The sequence below is a fragment of the Typopeltis vanoorti genome, chromosome 4 (genome assembly GCF_054136105.1).
Source record: "Typopeltis vanoorti isolate ZY-2024b chromosome 4, IOZ_Tvanoo_1.0, whole genome shotgun sequence".
NCBI lineage: Eukaryota > Metazoa > Arthropoda > Arachnida > Uropygi > Thelyphonidae > Typopeltis > Typopeltis vanoorti.
Window position 1 is genome coordinate 154,190,237 of NC_143552.1, and position 19,266 is coordinate 154,209,502.

Consider the following 19,266-nt stretch of genomic DNA (forward strand, 5'->3'; position numbering starts at 1 on the left):
GTTTTGCAGGGTCATACTCACTGTGGTTTACCACTTGGAAGACTACAATGGATAGCAGCATTTGCAAATAATTTTGCAGTCTTTTTCACATAAGAAAGTCTGATCTCAGGAATATCAGTTTCTTGGTGAAGCTGTATATTTCTTATGAGATATGTGGGTTAAATGCTATTTATAAACATTTGTTTTGGATTATCTGTAGTTTGTTAATGTAGACTCCAAGAAGTTATCTATTCCAGCTATAAGAAGTATGAGGTCATGGTCACCTTTTATTTTCAAAAATTCTGTGAATGAATTCTTTAAGCCTTAAATACATTCGTTTTTTGCTTCAACGTATGCTAATCACTGCTCTTGCTGTTGACCTAGTCTTTAATGGTCTTAGAGGGACTGCAAATGTCAAATTATTATGTAATGATTCTTTTTATTCCACCATGCATTATAACTTATTAAACATCGAATAAGAGAATATGGAAATTTTCTACAGCAGAATCGATATTACCATCTTTTGTATACACAGAAATCAGTTTTACTTATAGCAAAACCATTATGTTAAGTAAGGAATTGTTACCGGGTTACTGTGGAAGAAATTTTTCATAGAATTGGAGTGGGGTAGAACAAGGGGACATCCCTGGAAAATGAGGTGAGCAAGTACATAAAGAGAAAGTTCTTTGCATGGAGAATGGTTTGAGAGTGGAATGCACTGCTTGACAGCATAGATACACTGAATGAGTTTAAAGCACAGTTTGATGAGCTGTATGTGTAACAGTGCACACCTCCCAGTCTTGACTCCAACAGTAATAGAGGTTACTCTCCATTTCTGTAAGCATATTAAGTTTTTGAAATAGTGATTATCTAACCTACAAATGAAGAAACCGCCAATTAACTAATCCTTGAATGGGTTAGTCAACTGACTTCTAGTACAGTACCATGTAAGTAACTTCAGTTATTCAACCACTCAATTATCTAGCAAATTGCTCTCCCACTGTCATTGGATAATTGAGTGTTTACTGTATGTATTACTCAGCTGTCATTGGATAATTCAATTTTCAGAATTCTTATTGTTATATGGAAGCAGTTTCTAAAACAGTTACTTACTCCATGACATTCAATATTAACTATTCAATTTTGACTTAAATTGTTTAATGTCACAGTTAACCTCAAAACACGTCATTAATAGAGATTTACTTCCACATCACATGTTAACTGTTTGTTTATTATCAAAAATCATAATTCTTTATTTTAAATACTTACAATTTAAGTTCCTCAAATGATTTAACTGAATACAATGGGGAATTTGGATTATTATGCTGTACTTCCAGCGTTTGCTCTGATTCTATCAGTCTTGAATTGAGCAACTTTTTTATAAGTGATAGCTGTGATGAGTCAAGCTCTAGTAAAAGAAAATAAATTTAAAATTATAATTATGATTTATCAAAATTTTAAAAAAAATTACTTTAATGTTCTCAAATTGTAATTTTTAATTAAATAAAAATCAAATAGAAAATCAGAATACTGGGCATTTTCATTATATTCTTAAATATGAAGGTATCACTTGCAGTGAAATTAATATCCTTGAAAGGTGGCACTTGAACTGCAAGTCAAGATATGGAGAGGGGTAGAAAATTAGAGACCAAAAACGGACAACAGCCATTTTTGTTTTCTAATAAAGTAGTAAAGATTATCGTCATGCAATGAAAGGCATTACCACCCAAAAGTGCAGTTCACATTTATAGTAGCAGTACTTACCAAATTCACCAGAACCTCATCATCCATGGATGCCTTTGCATCCTTTCCGCCATCCTCCATAAAATTAAAAATTCCATCTACTGAAATTCTGTATAACCCTTTCAGAATTTTGTAAGTCTCAATCATATCACCCCTCTTTCTCCTCTTTGCTAGTGTCTGCAGTCTACAAATTCTCATTCTGTCTTCATAATCTGTATTCCATAATCCTGATATCATTTATGACACCCTCCTTTGCACTCTCTCCATTGTAGCAGAATCACCACAGAAACCAGTAGTTCAGACCTACATGCAATAGTCCAAGTGAGGTCTTATCAAGACCTTCTAAAGAGGCAAAATGACTTCCTTATCTTCACATGTCAAGGTTCTGAGCATTTCCATTATTCTCTGAGTTCTATTTACAACTTTTGCTACATGACCCTTGAATTTCAACTTATTAACTACTAAAACTACAAGATCTCGAGCCTCATCAATTTCTTGAAGCATAATCCCACCAATATAACATGACATTGGATATCTAATCACACTAGAGTATGGCGTTACATTTATTAACATTGAAATGACAGCCATTTTCAAGTGCCCACAATTCCAGCCTATTAAATCATTCTCAAGTAATTGCATATCAGCAGCAGATTACCCTACTTATCTTTGCATCATCAGCAAATGGCTATATGTCACATGTCCAATTTTTCCCAATATCATTAATCTGCAGATTGAATAACAATGGATCAAGGACTGATCCTTGAGGTACACCACTGGTTACCTTGAATTTTGCAGAATCACGGCAATCATATATCACTTTTTGATATCTTCAGCCAGCCATCCCTTTATCCATGCCAGGTGTTTATAATCCAATCCCATATTCTCCAATTTATACAACCGTATTCCATGCTGTATTCTGTCAAAAGCCTTAGCAAAATTCAAAAGTATCATGATGTATTCATTCCCCTTATCTAACTCAGCATTAACATTATCATATAATGTGAGCAAGTTACTAAAGCATGACCTTCCCTTAGTGAACCCATGCTGTTCATTGCAAAGTAAAGATTCTCTGTCAACTCATTTCTGAATGCAATCCCTGACCAACTTTTCCAAAATCTTCACCACCACTCCTGAGATACTGATTGGTCAATAGTTGGATACATCTGTCTTTGCACCACCCTTGTGCAATGGGATTACCATACATTCTTTCCACTCCTATGGAATTTTTCCTGTTCTGAGACTCAAATTATATAGCCTACTTAAAGGAATAGCCAGTTCAGCTGAACACTCTTTTAGCATCTGTGATGATATCCTATCAGTCCCTATTGTAGCATTCTCATTCAGATTTTTGCAACAGCTCTAATACTTCCTCCTCATACACCTCAGTTTCTTCGTCCAGTGAGCAGATAGCAGTGAGCTCACTGCATACACCAAGTTGATAGCTTTTAGAAAACTGGGCACTTATTAGCTGAACTTGTCTGCATCTGTCACCCTTATATCATCTGCATTCAGTAGAGTTATTCTTTCAAATTCATTCCATCTTTTATTTGCACATATCGATAGAATTCTTTGGGGTTTGTCTTTAGCTTGCAGAATCAGTTTCTTCTCATGCTCAGACTTAGCTTTCTGTATAACAGTTGGCTCTTCTGGCCTGCTGCTTATAATTATCGTAACTGACATCTTTATGCATGCGATATTCCTTCCACATCACCTTTTTCTTACTAATCTCTTTCTTAATTAGATTACACATTGATTTCCCTCCTACTCTATTTATTCTTAGAATTCTAGGGAATTCTAAGAATAAATAGAGTAGGAGGGAATTCTAAGAATTCTAAAATTCTAAGAATTTTAGAATTCTTAGAATTCTAAAAATACTTAAATGATACAGAATCATTTAAGTATTTTTTAAACACTTCCCATCCAATAACTGATACCATGGCACAGAACCCAGCATACAACTCAGGTAGTCATAATTTCCTGCTTCGTAGTTTATCATGCAACCTTTTCTAAATGGAACATTCATAAACTTAGTTGCTTCCCAAATGAGTACCTCATGATCACTGTCACCAATTGGAGACAGAATAGTTATGTCTTTGACTGAACCTCCCCCCCCCCACCAACACTATAATCAGATCTAACATCTAGCACTCTTTGTTTGACCGCAAGTTCCTTTTACATGCTGTTTAAGTTGTCTTGCAACAGTTCAATATGTTCAGTTTCATTCTTCTCATGCTATTTCATAGCTATTCAATCAATAGTCAGATAATTAAAGTGCCACATCATATTTATTTGTTGATGCATTTCTTCATCACTAGCAACTGATCCACCAGGTCTGTAATGCTCAGCTGTGTATTTAACCTCTTCAGACTCCACCTCACACCAGATGGCTTCAAACTCACTGACACATGAAAAACTGTTACTAGTATTGCAGTCATAATTCTCAACTCTAACTGGATTCAAGTCATCTGATATCTGCAGCACGTTCCCTCCTCTTCAATCCTGTCTATCCTTCCTAAAAATACTGTACCCTTTGCACTCGATACCAGTTAATACACCTGCTTCTGATAGCCAGGTCTCACTAATGCCGACAATATGAGGTCCCAATATATTAACTAAGACAACAACAAACTCTACTCCTTTGTTTCTGTTACTCGAAAAATTTCAGTACAGACATAATAAATTACTTGCATGCTCTTTTGCATACACTTGTCTGCAGTCTGTTCTTATCTAGTTCCTTACTTATGCAGACATTGTTACAAATGCTTGATAGCTCTGAACCAGACGAACACAGAATCACTCTCTCTTCATAATCATTTCAATAATAATAACCATTCCCATCATTAACACAGTTAGCTAAAATTGTTGCTCTTAACACACACATTCTCACTATTCCACCTATCAGAATTCAGTTTCCCTGACTCTGTGTTAGGTCTTATATCAGTTAATAATTTTTCAAGAATCCTGATGCTAAACGCATTTAAATGTAGGCCATCCCTCTTGTACAAATCCAATCTTCTCTCAAACTCACCCCACACATCCAAAAACTCGCAATGCATTCCTTCTACACAGCCTACGCATTGAATCATTTGCCATCGTAGCCCTTCTTAATTCATTTTTTATCATGTTGAGGTAATATACTTACTATTCTCACTTTCTCACTCTTCCAACAACCCTTCCTTTTCTCTCATACTGAACTTATCACTAGTTAAGTTGTTAGTGCCTACTACAATGACGATCTTCATTACTTTTCTTTTCTGTTTCTGAATTGCTTGTGTCATATTTTTAATTTTTGCCCGAGGAAAACTTGATGTTATAACCTTCTCATCAATGGCATATTTTATGATAATAACCATACCAAATAACATCCTCTTTATAATCGACTTTACTTATCAGAATTTTGTAATCACACACTAACTTACCTGATTCCATGCTTTGTTTTCCATTTTGCTAAGGAACTTTTTTTTTTATTCTCCCTGTGTTCCTCTAAATATTGCTCGACTTTCTCCAACTCCCTCATTATCTATCTAAAAATCTGCTTTAGCCTAGTGATCTCAGAGGTTAAATTATTTTCAATATCCTCTTTATTATCATCTTCAGTGGAGAAGACCTTCTTGTTCACTACTTCACTGTTCTTGTTAGTGTTTTGTTTCTTCTGCATTTTTGGCAGCACAATATAACCTGCATTTAATATGAAAATATTACAATAAAAATGTATTATAAAGATACTAAATACTCTAAAAACATGAAAACCTACTCTAATATACTATAAAATTCTAATTTTCTAAGGAAAAAACACAATAAAACAGATAAAAATCACCAATTTTACAGGAGCACTATATTACACCAACCACTCACAATATAACCTCCTTATAAAACCTTTTGACTCTTGGAATGCATTTAGACTGCTTCAACTAGATAGTTCTTCCTCAATAGCATGCAAGTAACACTGATCTTTCCATCTTACTCTTCATTCTATGCTACTGCAAGTTATCACCTGAGTTTTTCATAATCACCAGCCTTGCAATTCCATATACATCCTTTCCTCACATGGCTAGCAATGACCAAGGTAATCACTTCATGGTAATTCTCACCAACCAGAGAGAGAGATTTCACATCTCATTTATGATGAGATCCTCTGATGAGCAGATCAAATCAAAGACCTTGATTCTTGCAGGCTGAGATAGTGAGATCAAATCAAGACCTTGATTCTTGCAGGCTTGATACTGCCTGAGATAGCTGTCCCTCAAAAACTTGGGAAATTCATTTTCTTTACTTGAAAATATTATCATCCCAATCTATACTACTATAATTAAAATCGCCATTTTCCTATTTTACTGACTAATCTGCTTAAACGTTTCATGGTCATTACTCTCCACATTACCACACTAATAGCAACATCCGAGTAAGTATTTCATTGTATACTATTTACCTCTATCTCACACCGTATTGCCTCAAAACCAATAGCACTATTTTCCCCTTGCAGCTCTAACTTGCTTGAGTACAACCTTTTTTATTTTTATCATCATCAACAACAGCACTCCACTTTCCATTTTACCTTTTCATCTCTATTCCTGTCAAGTGGTCATCCTCATCTAACCACATCTTGCTTATTCTAACAATGTTTGAGTGAATGAACTCAATCAATGCAACAATTTTGTTCCCTTTGTTTCTGATACTCCTGGCATTTGTATATAAACATAACAGTTCATTTGTGGAACTAACAACTGCCACTTACCTCTTATTGCATGTGACTTCTCCATGCCTTATTCGAGCCATTCCTCTCTCTCTCTCTCTCCCCCCCCCATTACCCATCCCAGAATCTCTTACAAATCCATTTCAAGGGAATTTGTCTACTCAAATATTCACTTCTTTAAGCATTGACGTTTCTCTAAAGGTATTTACTGCATTTTTTAATCTCTTCATATCTAAGAATGGAATGAAGCTGTCCAGTTTTAATTCCATGGTAGATAACAGATAAGGTTTGAAGACAATGTTCCCAAAACAGTATATCATTAAAAACAATCTAAAAGAAAAGACATATCCATGGCGCTAGAGTCGCTGAAGCATGTGCCGGTGGATTTGAGCTGTGGTAAAAAAAAAAAAAGTGTTTTTTAAACAGTATATAGTGTGACTTGTGTCGGATATTATTATTATCTGAGACCTCCAGGGAGTCAAGGACTCATTGAGGGAGGCTGTAAATTACCCAACCCAGCTATCATATACCTTCCCTTAAATTCATTTACACTAGATGCACTCACTACCTCTAAGGGCAAATTATTCCACTCACTTACTGCTCTCTGGGAGAAAAACCTAGCACTTACCCCTTTCTTGACTGAGAACAACCTTAACTTCCATGGATGCCCATGTGTTCTCTCCCTGCCTTCCACATAACGAAAAATTTCACCATTTAAAATGCTATAATGCCCATTCAAAAGTTTATAGACCTCTATCATATCACCCCTCTTTCTCCTGTTAACCAGAGTCTGCAATCCACATACTCGTAATCTGTCCTCATAATCTAAATCCCATAATCCGGATATAATCTTTGTAACTCTTCTTTGCACCCTTTCCACAGCCTCTTTATCCCCTTGGAACCCGGGAGACCAAATCTGCACACAGTAATCCAGCTGTGGCATATTGTGCTACACTTTTTCTCAGTAACACAAGTGTTCTTTAGTGGTGCTGCTTTTGGAGTTTCATTGTTATATTGTGTTATTTTTGGGTACCGAGAAGGTGAGGTCAGAGTTCGATGCATATGCAGTGGAAGACAAGATAAGTTTTTGTTATTTAGTATAGTTAAATATAGTTTATACTTGTAGTATCGCATAAGTAACTTTGTTTACAGCAAAGCATATAACACAGTATTTAGCGTTTAGTTTAGTAGTTCCTTGGCACTAAGTGAATGATGGCGAGAGCCGAAGCTCCAATTACAAATTGCTTGCCACCAACCCCCATTTAAGGACTCTATTTTGTGTAACATAATAAAGGATTTTGTGGCATGCAGTGCTTGCAGGATGTATGCGTCCCCCAACAGTTGGATATGAGAGAAGGGGGGGAGCACATGTATGAGTAAAATGTAGGCAGTGGCAGGAATTCAGTGAGTTAGATGTTACGATATCCAACCTTGTTGCGACAGGAGTGGAAGGTTTTCGAGAGACGAGTAGTGTGATAGGTGAGAATAACGAGCGAATATGAATGAAAAAATAAGAGTGGGGAGAGTGGAAGGCTTGAACGATTGTGAAGTTTTCAGAGATGGTCATGATTGGGAGGATGAATGGTGAGTAAGAGTGGCTAACTTGCAGAGAGAGAGAGAGAGAGAGAGAGAGAAATGAGCTGAAAGAGATGGTGGAATATCTCGGGAGTAAGATGAGAAGTATGAAAGATGAGATTAGGTGAATCAGAATAGGAGTGAGAGAAAGAGAGAGAGAGAGTTATGGGAATGATAGAAGAGGAGAGAATAGAAACAGTAGGAGAGAGGGAATGAGAGAGAGCTATTGGAATGACAGAAGAGTAGAGAATAGGAGCAGTAGAAGAGAGGGAATGAGAGAGAGGTATGGGAATGATAGAAGGGAGAATGGAAATAGTCAGAGAGAGAGAGAGAGAGAGAGAGAGGAAATGAGAATAATGCGAGGGAGTGCTGGAACCACGGATAGAGTGATGCCAGGACAGCAGGTAAGTAGGGAAATATAGAAAGAAAGGGTTAAAGGAGAGAGAGAGCATGAAGGATGCAGGTGAGCAATCAAGGAACAGAATGGTAACAGGTGTGATGTATGGAGACTCGATGATCTGTGGTGTACAAGACAGAATGCAAGAGTGTTTGCCTGGAGGAACGACAGAAAGTGTGGCTATGGCAATTAAGCAGGGTGAAAGGGTGGATGAAATGATTGTGATGGTGTGACTTGAGAGGCAATGTAAATCGGGTGGCAAGAGATCTAAGATTCTTTCTTGCGGTTGTGCAAAATAAAACGCAGAGCGGAAAGACTGCGTGTGTGTGTGTTGCTCAGGTAGTGATTAGCTGAGCAGAAGAGCAGTAATAATGAATACCATAATAGCCAGAATGTGTCAGAAGAGAGGATTGGAATATGTGGATGCATTTTGGAGGTTTAATGGAATATTATCAGCACTGAGAAAGGATTAAAGCTAATTTTAACTTCCAATATTTCATCTCAGTCACAGAGATATCTTCAGGGATTACAAATAACTTTTTGTAACAACACACATAAATACAGTACAATACAATGTTGGTGCACCCAGGGAGGAGGCCAAGATGCCCTGGCCCCCCCAAAAAAGAAAAAGGAAAAAAAGACTAGAAAATTTTCCAAAAATCTTTTCCTAATTAAAATTCTTTTTTTTTTTTTTTTTTAATTTATGTTGTGTCTTCTATTTCTATACTACTTATGAATTAGCGGTCATATTAGGTGGGAATACCCTCTGGCTCTGGCCGTTGTGAATGCAAGGCGAACGAAGTAGTGCTCAGGCGATACTTTGTTTGTCCGAGCCGGGTCAGAGATCACAGGTATCATGTATTAGCAATCACTGCAGATGCTCAGTCATAGATCGTATGCAATGCGTAGTGTGTATTCTCAAATCGTCTACTAAACTCGGTCCCCCATCCCAAGATTACATCTCTTGAGTACTTGGTCCCCTCCAAGATTAAATCCTGAGTGCACCACTGATACAATGATAAGTAAAACAAGTGAGTGAAACTAAAGTCCTATCTAGTTGGTGTGCCCTGGGTGTTTGCAAGTGTCCTAGGATGTAAAGAGGGATCTCCGATAATTAATGTTTCCCAAATTTTGGGAAGTTTTATGCAAGCGTATTTGTTTAAATTAGGTTGATTCTTGAGTGCAGATGCAGATTCAAAAAACAGTCTTTCTTTTTTTAAATTTACTATGGTGGAGCATATTGTTTCAAGGAGATCCTGTGGATTGTATCAAAAACATGGTCTGCAAGGCCAGATTGACCATAATCTATGATTATGGTCAATTGCAGATGTATGACTTATGTTCTTCTAACCGGATGGTTGCTGATCTGCCTGTCTGTCCGAAGTGAGTCAGCTTACAGGAACAAAGTACTCTATATACTCCGGGCACTGACAGAGGAGGGAGCTGATCTTTGGCTCCCTCCTCTCTCAATGTGTCTACATTCACAACACATTCAGGCAATGCATTCCCACTCACCAAACACACTCCATGCAAAGAACCTACTTCTCACCCCTTTGTTCACACCCTCCATATACAATTTTCCATTAATGGCCCCTTGTTCTACCCTCCCTCACCCATTCTATGAAAAATCTCTTCCATGTTAATTGGATAATAACCCCTGACTAGCTTATATGTCTCAATCATATCCCCCACTCTTTCTCCTATTCACAAGACTCTGCAACTTACATTCAATCTAGCCTCGTACTCCACCCAGAGACCAACAAATTCCACCTTTGTGAATCTTCTCGGGACCCTTTCCAACATATCCTCATCACCATGAAAACCCGGCAACCAAATCTGGCCTGATCAAGGCCTTATACAATGGCATCATAACTTCTATATTCTGCATGTCAGTGTCCTCCACATCATTGCCATTATTATTATTATTATTATTTTGGGCTACTCCAGGGAGTCCTTAGACTCAGAGGGAGGCACTAAATATCATGTCCACACAACTATTCGACATTCTCACAGTATCTATCATACCTTGCCTTGAACTCGCTCACTGTCATAGCACCCACAACAGACTCTGGCAGCTTATTCCACTCATTTACCACTCTAAAAGTAAAGAACCCAGCTCTAACACCCCTGCTAACCACACTCTTGCTCAGCTTCCATAGGTGTCCCCTAGTTCTCCCACCACCAGTCCTGATCTCAAAAATATCCTCTGAATTAATCCTATAGAATCCTTTTATCAATTTGGATGTCTCAATCATATCTCCCCTTTATTGCCTATCAACTAGTTTCTGCAACCCACAAATCTTCAACCTGTTCTCATATGGTTCATTCCATAGACCTGCTATCATCTTAGTCACTCGCCTCTGGATCCTCTCCACCTCCTCCTCCTCCCCATCAAGAAGGAACCGAGATGACCAAATTATCTGATATGACATCTTCACACTTGGGCAATGTGGCCCCAAATTTCAAGTCCTTGTCCAGCATCACTCCTAGATCTCTCATCTCCTCTACTTCCTTTAAAGTCTCCCCACCAAGTGTATACACTTGGTGGGAAAACCTTAAAGGAGTTAGAGGAAATGAGAGATCTATGAATGGTGGTAGTGGAGATTGACCTGAAATTCAGGGGCCACATTACACAAGTTGTGAAGACGTCACATCAGATAATGGCAATTATGAGAAGGACATTGATATGCAGAACTAGAGAGGTTATGATCCCATTGTATAAGACCTTAATAAGGACTAATATGGACCTTTGTGCACAGATTTATCACTGGTCTTTCATGGTGATGAGGATATGTCAGAAAGGATCCAGAGAAGGTTCACAAAAGGTGGTCACAGTGGTCTTTGGAATGTGAAGGATAGATCATGTAAATTGCAAAGCCTCGTGAATAGGAGGAGGAGATAACATGACTGAGACATAAGCTAGTCATGGGTTTTTATAGGTCGATAGAAGAGATTTTTCACAGAATGGAAGAGAGGGTAGAACAAGAGGCCATTGCTGAAAACTGTATAAGGAGGGTGTGAGTAGAGAAGTGAGGAGAAGGTTCTTTGCATGGAGCGGTTGGTGAGTGGAATGCATTGCCTGAGTGTGTTGTGAATGTAGACACATTGACTCAGTTGAAAGCATGGTTTGATGAGCATTAAGTGCAATAGTGTGTACTTTCCATGATGAATCTCTGAATCCATGGAGGTCAGATAATAATATCTCTACCTTATGTGGTTATAATTCTATCATCAGCAGCACTTCCCCCTCCTCCAATCCCTTCTTGTCCTTTCTATCTTTAAGAAAAACCTTCTTCTTCCATTTCTTTTCCTGTTAGGAAATCATCCTCATTCACAGTTTCACTCATTCCAACAATTTTTGGGTGAATAAACTAAATTAGTGAAACAATTTCATCTTCCTTATTTCTGATGCTCTTGGAATTTGTAAATAAACTCAGCAGGTCACTTTTAGGCCTGTAACTAGTTCTACCCATGTTACCTGTTAGATGTGATTTCCCAAGACTTGCATATGCCCAATTAACTTTATCCACAGTTATTCCATATTTCTCCTCTGATTCAATGTTCAGAGACCCAAACCATCAAAACAATATCTATCATATCTCTTCTCGAATTCATTTACAGACAAGGAACTCACAACTGAGTCAGGCAATGCATTCCACTCATTCACCACCCTCCAGGCAAAAAACCTCATTCTCACATTGTTGTTAACCACACTTTTCCTTAATTTCCAGGGATGACCTCATGTTCTTCCCTCACTATCACACAACTGAAACATTTCCCATGCATCAATCTTATAAAAATCTTTCAGTAATTTAAATGTTTCTATCATGTCCCCTCTTCTCCGCCTATCAGCCAACCTCTGCAATCCACAAGCTCTCAATCTATCAATGTAAGGAGCATTTTTTACATCTCTCACCAACTTAATCACTCTCCTCTGAACCCTCTCTACAACCTCCTCATCTCCAAGGGATCCAGTAACCATACCTGAGCACAGTAATCCAAATGTGGAAGTATCAACGCTTTATAAAGGGGAATAATGACCTCTTTATCTCTGGATGTTAGTGTGTTCCACAATAACCAAGTAATCCTATATACAATCTTGGACACCTTAGCAATGTATCCCCTGAACTCCACCAACACCCCTAAGTCCCTAGCCTCATCAATCTCTTGGAGTACTGTTCCATCAATGTAGTACACAGTTGGTAATCTTTTAATCCCAAAATGCATAACTTTACACTTTTCCACATTGAACTGACATCAATTATCTTTTGCCCAATTCTACCAGCTTATTTAAATCATCCAGCAAACAATCAACATCAGCTTGATTTTTTATTGCGCTACCCAACTTTGCATCATCAGCAAACAACTGAATATATTCCTTTAGGCCATTTCCTATTTCATTTATGTACAAATTAAACAACAATGGCCCAAGCACAGAGCCCTGAGGCACACAACTGGTCATCTGCCTCATCCTGGATTCTGCTCCTCCATACACCACCTACTGGTATCTCTCCCTGAGCCATTCTCATATCCATATCACCAGTTTAGTATCCATCCCCATCTGCTCCAATTTCGATAGGGAATCACAGCATTCCATGGGGGTATCCTGTCAAAAGCCTTAGCAAAACCCAGAAGTACCACTGTATAGCCATTTCCTTTGTCCAACTCAGATATCATTCTATTATAAAAAGTTAATAAATTGTTAAGGCAGGATCGACCTTTAACAAAACCATGTTGGTCCCTATAGAGTATCATATCCTGATCCACTCATTCTTGAATTTAACTGTAACCAACTTTTCCAATACTTTTACCACCGCTACTGAGATAATGATTGGTCTGCAATTAACTACCGCAGTTTTAGAGACACCTTTAGGCAAAGGAACTACTTTGCCTTCCTTCCACTCCCTAGGGACCATACCAGAGTTCAAATGTAAGTTAAATAACCAAGTAAGAGGCGTTGGTAATTCCTTTGCACATTCACGTAACACCCAAGCTGATATTCCATCTAAACCTACAGCAGTGTTTGCATTTAAATTTTGCAATATACTAAGTACCTCTGATTTCTTAACTTCAATTCTCACATTAGTTATTGCTACAGGTACAGAGATTTACTCACTTGGGTGATAGGCTTTTGAAAAAGTGATCCCTCAGTAACTATTATTACATCTGAATTTGTCACCTCAATACCATCAGCACCACTAAAGTTATCCTTCTGAAGTCATTCTTCCTTTTACTTGCCACATAGCGGAAGAACTCTTTGGGATTACCCTTGATCTCTTTGGCTAAGGTCTTCTCATAATCCGATTTAGCTTTTCTTACTATGCTGGTAACTTTCCTAGCTTGAGCATTGTACCGCTCATTGGTGCATTGATGGCCTTTCTCCTTGTAAGTTCTCCGTAACATTTTCTTTTTTTTGCAGATCAAGCTTGATACTACTACTCATCCATCTAACACCTACCATGTTTGTCTTCCTGATTATGGGAACACAATCTGATATTGCCTTCCTCAGATACCTGCTGATTTTATCTCATGCACTGCTAACATCTTTTCCCTGCAATATGTTCTGCCATGGGACGGCTGTAAGCTCATACTAAAGCTTGTTATAATTGCCTAACCTACAGTTCCGTATATACCACTTCTTAAGAGAGAAATCCATGAATTTTACAACCTCGCACATGATTGCTCTCACCAATTGGAGGTAACGAGGACACCTTACTTATGTATATATCCTCTGAACCAATGACCAGGTCCAACACTCTTATACCACGTGTCCCTTCAGTTATGTGCTGTTTCAAGTAATTATATCGTAGAAGATGTATGAATTCCATTTCCTTTTTGCCACGTGATATTTCCTCCTTCCAATTGATATCACCATAATTAAAATCCGCCTTAATAGTCACTAATCCTGCACTCATTGCACTAATTTTGCAGATGCATGAATTCAATATCATCCCTGTACCTCCTGGCCTATAGCAGCAACCAACTGTATATATGGTTGCGTTGGTCACTATTTCACACCAGGCAGCCTCAAGTCAACTATCATTCACATGTCTATCATTTTGATATTATTATTATTCAGGCCTCCATGGAGTCAAAAGACTCATCGTGGGAGGTCCTTCCTAAGAAACACAAAGTCTATCAAGACTCATCGAGGGGCGATCCCCCCCCCCCTAAGAAACACAAAGTCTATCATACCACTCCTTCAGGCAATACATTCCATGGTTCAACCACCCTCCATGCAAAGAAACCACTTCTCACTCTCTTGCTCACAGTTTCCTTTCGTAACTTCCAGGGATGGCCTCTTGTCATCACTCTCACCAATTGAAGGTAACGAGGACACCTTACTTATGCATATATCCTCTGAACCAATGACCAGGTCCAACACTCTTACACCACATGTCCCTTCAGTTATGTGCTGTTTCAAGTAATTATCTATTACTTCCTTGATATAAATATATTACTTTCTTTGGCTGCAACTCATCAGCTATCATCAACAGTACAGTACTCCTCCCCCCATTCTATCTTCTCTATCCTCCCTGAAAATACTGTATCCATCACATTCAATTCAAGTAACCACATCTTCTACTGACAGCCAAGTTTCACTAATGCCTACAACTTTTGGTGAGATGGCACTGACTAATGCCAAACATTTTTCCCTCTTATTTCAAATGCTTCTTGCATTAGTATACAAAAATTGCAGATTCCCTTTAATTCTTGTACCAGCTTTAGAACTGATATACATGTCACTAATTTCAGTAGTCGCATGCCAATTTTTATCCCCTCTATTCTGCAATTTATTTCATGAATAAGGATCAACAAATATACAATCACTATTTAAGTTTCTCCCTCTTACACTCAACCTTTTCAATTTTAGTTTCCCTGGCCAATTACTTCAACTTGTTCAGAAAACAGTAACTTCTTCAATTGCTTATGACTTTCCATGTTCAGATGCAACCTATCTCATGCATACAGCTGTCTTTTGCCTTCAAACACACTCCAGACATCAACGAATTCTAGACCTCTTTTTTTTTTTTGCACATTCTTGCAATCATATCATTATCATCGCTCATCTATTTAACTCATAATTGTCAAAACGAGGAAGCACACACTATCCTCCCTTTAACACTTTTCTTCTTCACGATATCTAACAATGTTCTTAAATCTTTTGCTACGTGATTTATACTACCTCTCAGGTCATTTGTACCTGAGTGGTAGTATAAATCAGGTAGCAAAAGATTTAAGTACCCACCATAACTATCATCTTTTCTGCATCATGTCCTCTCTTTATTGCTAAAGAGACTATTGTTCCACCAGCCAAACACTCCTCAAGCATACCGCTCTCCATACCCTTAATCATAGAATCACCATATATCATACCACTCATAACTTTATTCAAGTCGAAACAAGCATCACTCACGGCCTCATTTTCTATGCTATTCAGCATGACTCTCAGTTTGATTACTCAATGCTCTTTTACTTACTTACTCACTCTCACGACATCTCGTTTCTTCTAGACCTCTTCTGCTTTCATTCTGTTGACTCCCAATCACTCCCATACTATTTATTACTTCATCAATCACCAAAGACTCTCCCATACTTTATTCTGTTCTGGTTACTTCAGCTAAAGTAATCTCCATAGTCCTAATTTTGCTATTCAACACATTTAACTCAGTTTTAATTTCTAGAACCTCCTTACTGAGCACTTCCAATTTCTTTCGCAGAAAATGAAGGTCACTTTTCATTTTCATGAACTCCTGCCAAAGTTCTTCCATTACGGTCCCGACGTCTGCTTCCATTCCTAATCACTCCAACCTATCCAGACACTTCTCATATATGTCGACACTTTCATTCTTCTCATTTAATTTTTTTAAAAAATATAAACCTCTACATAGGTCACATTTGTCTTGTCTTACACATTCTTATCTATTGAGATGAATGAACTCCCTATGTGCTTTTTCTAATAAAGAAATGCATGTATTATCGGACAGAAATACAGGCACTTCCCGAAAAAAAAATCATCCACTGTAAAGTACCATTTCATTTTATATATTTATAAAATGACTTACCTTCCACGTTAGTTATAACAATTGTGCTTAATAACAGACATAGTAAACAAGTTAAAAAAAAAATGTATACCTTCATTATCTTCTGCATCTCCAGTTAATGGAACAGGTAACCTTGTATTCATCTAAAGAAAAATTGAACTAATCAGTTTAGTCTAATATATAATAGTGGTATAATAAATGTTGAAAGTAACATTTATTAAATCATTAAAAGTTAAAAATATAATGCTGAAAGATTTCAATCTGAAAATATAGATATTCCAAATGCTGTGATGGAAATAAAAGAAGTGGTTTTGAGGCAGTATGGTGTGAGATAGAGGTGAATAGAATCAAATACTTGGTGGGATGTTGTTATAGACCTGGTAATGTGGATGGTGGTGATAGTGAAATGTATAGTCAAATAAGCCAAGCAAATAAGAAAAGGGTGATCATTATGGGTGATTTTAATTATGGCAATATAGACTGGAATGAAGAGATAGCAACTGGAAGTAAAGAAAATGAGTTTCTTGAGTTTTTGAGGGATAACTACCTCAGACAGTATGTAACAGAGGGCACAAGAGGATTAAGGGTCTTGGATTTGGTCATCTCATCGGAGGATGTAATTATCAATGAGGTATCAAATCATCCACCAATTGGTGAAAGTGACCATGAGGTGATTACTTGGGTGGTTGCCAGCAGTGCAAGGACCCCTGTGAAAAAAGGGTATATGTGGAACTACAAGGGGGGGGGGGGGGTGATTATGAAGAGCTCAGGAGACAGCTTGCTGGTGTAGCATGGAATGAGGAGTTAGCTGGAAAAGAGATCAATGCAGCTTGGGGGATTTTCAAAAAATATTTAGTGGATGCAATGTCTAAATGTATACCACAGGTGAGAAGGTTAAATAAGTTAAGTGTGAGATGGATGAATAAAGAGATTAAGCATGCAATACAGAGAAAAAGGGCATTGTGGAGGCAGCATAAGAGAAGTGGAAGTAACCAATTTCATGAGTTCTACAAAGACCAGGCAAGGAGAGTGACTTGGTTGGTGAGAGTAGCTAAAGAGAGCTATGAACAGCAGTTAGCTAATGAAGCTAAAAAGAATCCTAGGGAGTTCTTTCGATATGTAGCCAGCAAAAGAAAGAATGATTATGGAAGGATGACATTGATTGGAGGAAATGGTATAAAGACAGTTGTTGCAGAATGTGTGGTGGAGATACTTAATGAGCAGTTCATAAAGATCTTTCAATCTTGTGAATGTGACTTCATGGAGAGATTAAGAGCAGTTGATGATGGGGAGGAGAGACTGACTGTAAGTGAGGAAGAGGTGTTTGGGGAGTTGAGCAAACTAGATGTAAATAAGGCTGTGGGACTTGATAATATATCACCACATATTCTGAAGGAATGTGCCAGAGAGTTTACACCTGCCTTGACATATTTTTTTAATACGAGTCTTGCACTTGGTCAAGTCCCTAAAGAGTGGAAGGAGGGCAAGATTGTGCCACTTCATAAAGGAGGTGATCGAACTCAAGCATCAAACTATAGGCCTATCTGTGTGTCAGGTGTTGTGGTTAAGTTGTTGGAGAAGCTTGTGAGAACTAGGATCCAGAGTTGGGTTAACAACAATGGTATAATCTTTGATGGACAGCATGGATTTGCTAAAGGGAGGCCGTGTTTTAGTAATCTACTTACTTATTACAATAAAGTGACTGCTTCCTTGGACAGAGGAGAAGGATACACAGTAATATATTTGGATTTTGCAAAAGATTTTGATATAGTACCTCATGATAAGTTGACAGTCAAAGTAGAGCAGATGAGGCTAGATATTAGATTAGTGCATTGGATTGGAGACTGTCTATCTGATAGGTATCAACAAGTTGTGTATGGGGGTGCAATATCCAGGAAAAGGAAAGTCACTAGTGGAGTGCCTCAGGGATCTGTTTTAGGGCCATTACTATTTAACTTGTATATTAATGATATTGGCAAAGATTTGGATGGAGATATTCAGTTGTTTGCAGATGATGCAAAGTTGGGACGAACCATAAAGAGTAGTGAAGATGTTGTGGCCTTGCAAGAAGACTTGAATAAATTGAGTGATTGGGCAAGCAAATGGGGATGTGAGTTCAATGTTACAAAATGTAAGGTTTTAAAATTTGGAAAACAAAGATGGGATGCAGAATTTATGCTTGGTGAGAATATATTGTTGGAAGTAGAGGAAACAAGAGATCTGGGAGTGATAGTGGATAAGGATCTAAAATTTAGGGGACACATCGCCAAAATTGTGAAGACAACACAAAGACTTCTGGGAACGATGAGGAGGACACTGACGTGTAGAAGTAGGGAGATTCTTGTTCCATTGTATAAGGCTTTGATTAGGCCACACATGGACTATTGTGCCCAGATTTGGTCATCTGGTTTTCAGAAGGATGAAGAGATGTTGGAAAGGGTCCAAAGGCGACTGACTAAGGTAGTTTCTGACCTCTGGAATGTCGAGTATGAGGAAAGATTGAAAAGATGTAATTTGCAGATTCTAGTGGAGAGAAGGAAGAGGGGCGATATGATAGAGACCTACAAGTTGGTAAGGGGTTGTTATAGGATCAATGGTGGAGAAGTTCTACAGAGAATAGTGGGAGATCAGTGGAGAACCAGAGGTCATGCCTGGAAACTGTATGTGGGATGGTTGGTGGATAAGGGTCTAAAATTTAGGGGACACATCGCCAAAATTGTGAAGACAACACAAAGACTTCTGGGAATGATGAGGAGGACATTGACGTGTAGAAGTAGGGAGATTCTTGTTCCATTGTATAAGGCTTTGATTAGGCCACACATGGACTATTGTGC

The 19,266-nt window shown here is 38.0% G+C and overlaps 1 protein-coding gene across 1 annotated transcript in view; it reads right to left on the reverse strand.

The window, feature by feature from the left end:
* Positions 1–19,266, reverse strand: part of LOC150107767 (ATP-dependent RNA helicase DDX19A-like) — a 273,572-nt gene that overhangs the window by 236,427 nt on the left and 17,879 nt on the right. The window contains exons 2-3 of the mRNA XM_090392182.1: positions 16,524–16,575; positions 1,249–1,387 (exon numbers count right to left, since the gene is read on the reverse strand). Of these exons, the coding sequence (XP_090248308.1) occupies positions 1,249–1,387; positions 16,524–16,575 (191 nt within the window). The remainder of the gene's footprint in view (positions 1–1,248; positions 1,388–16,523; positions 16,576–19,266) is intronic.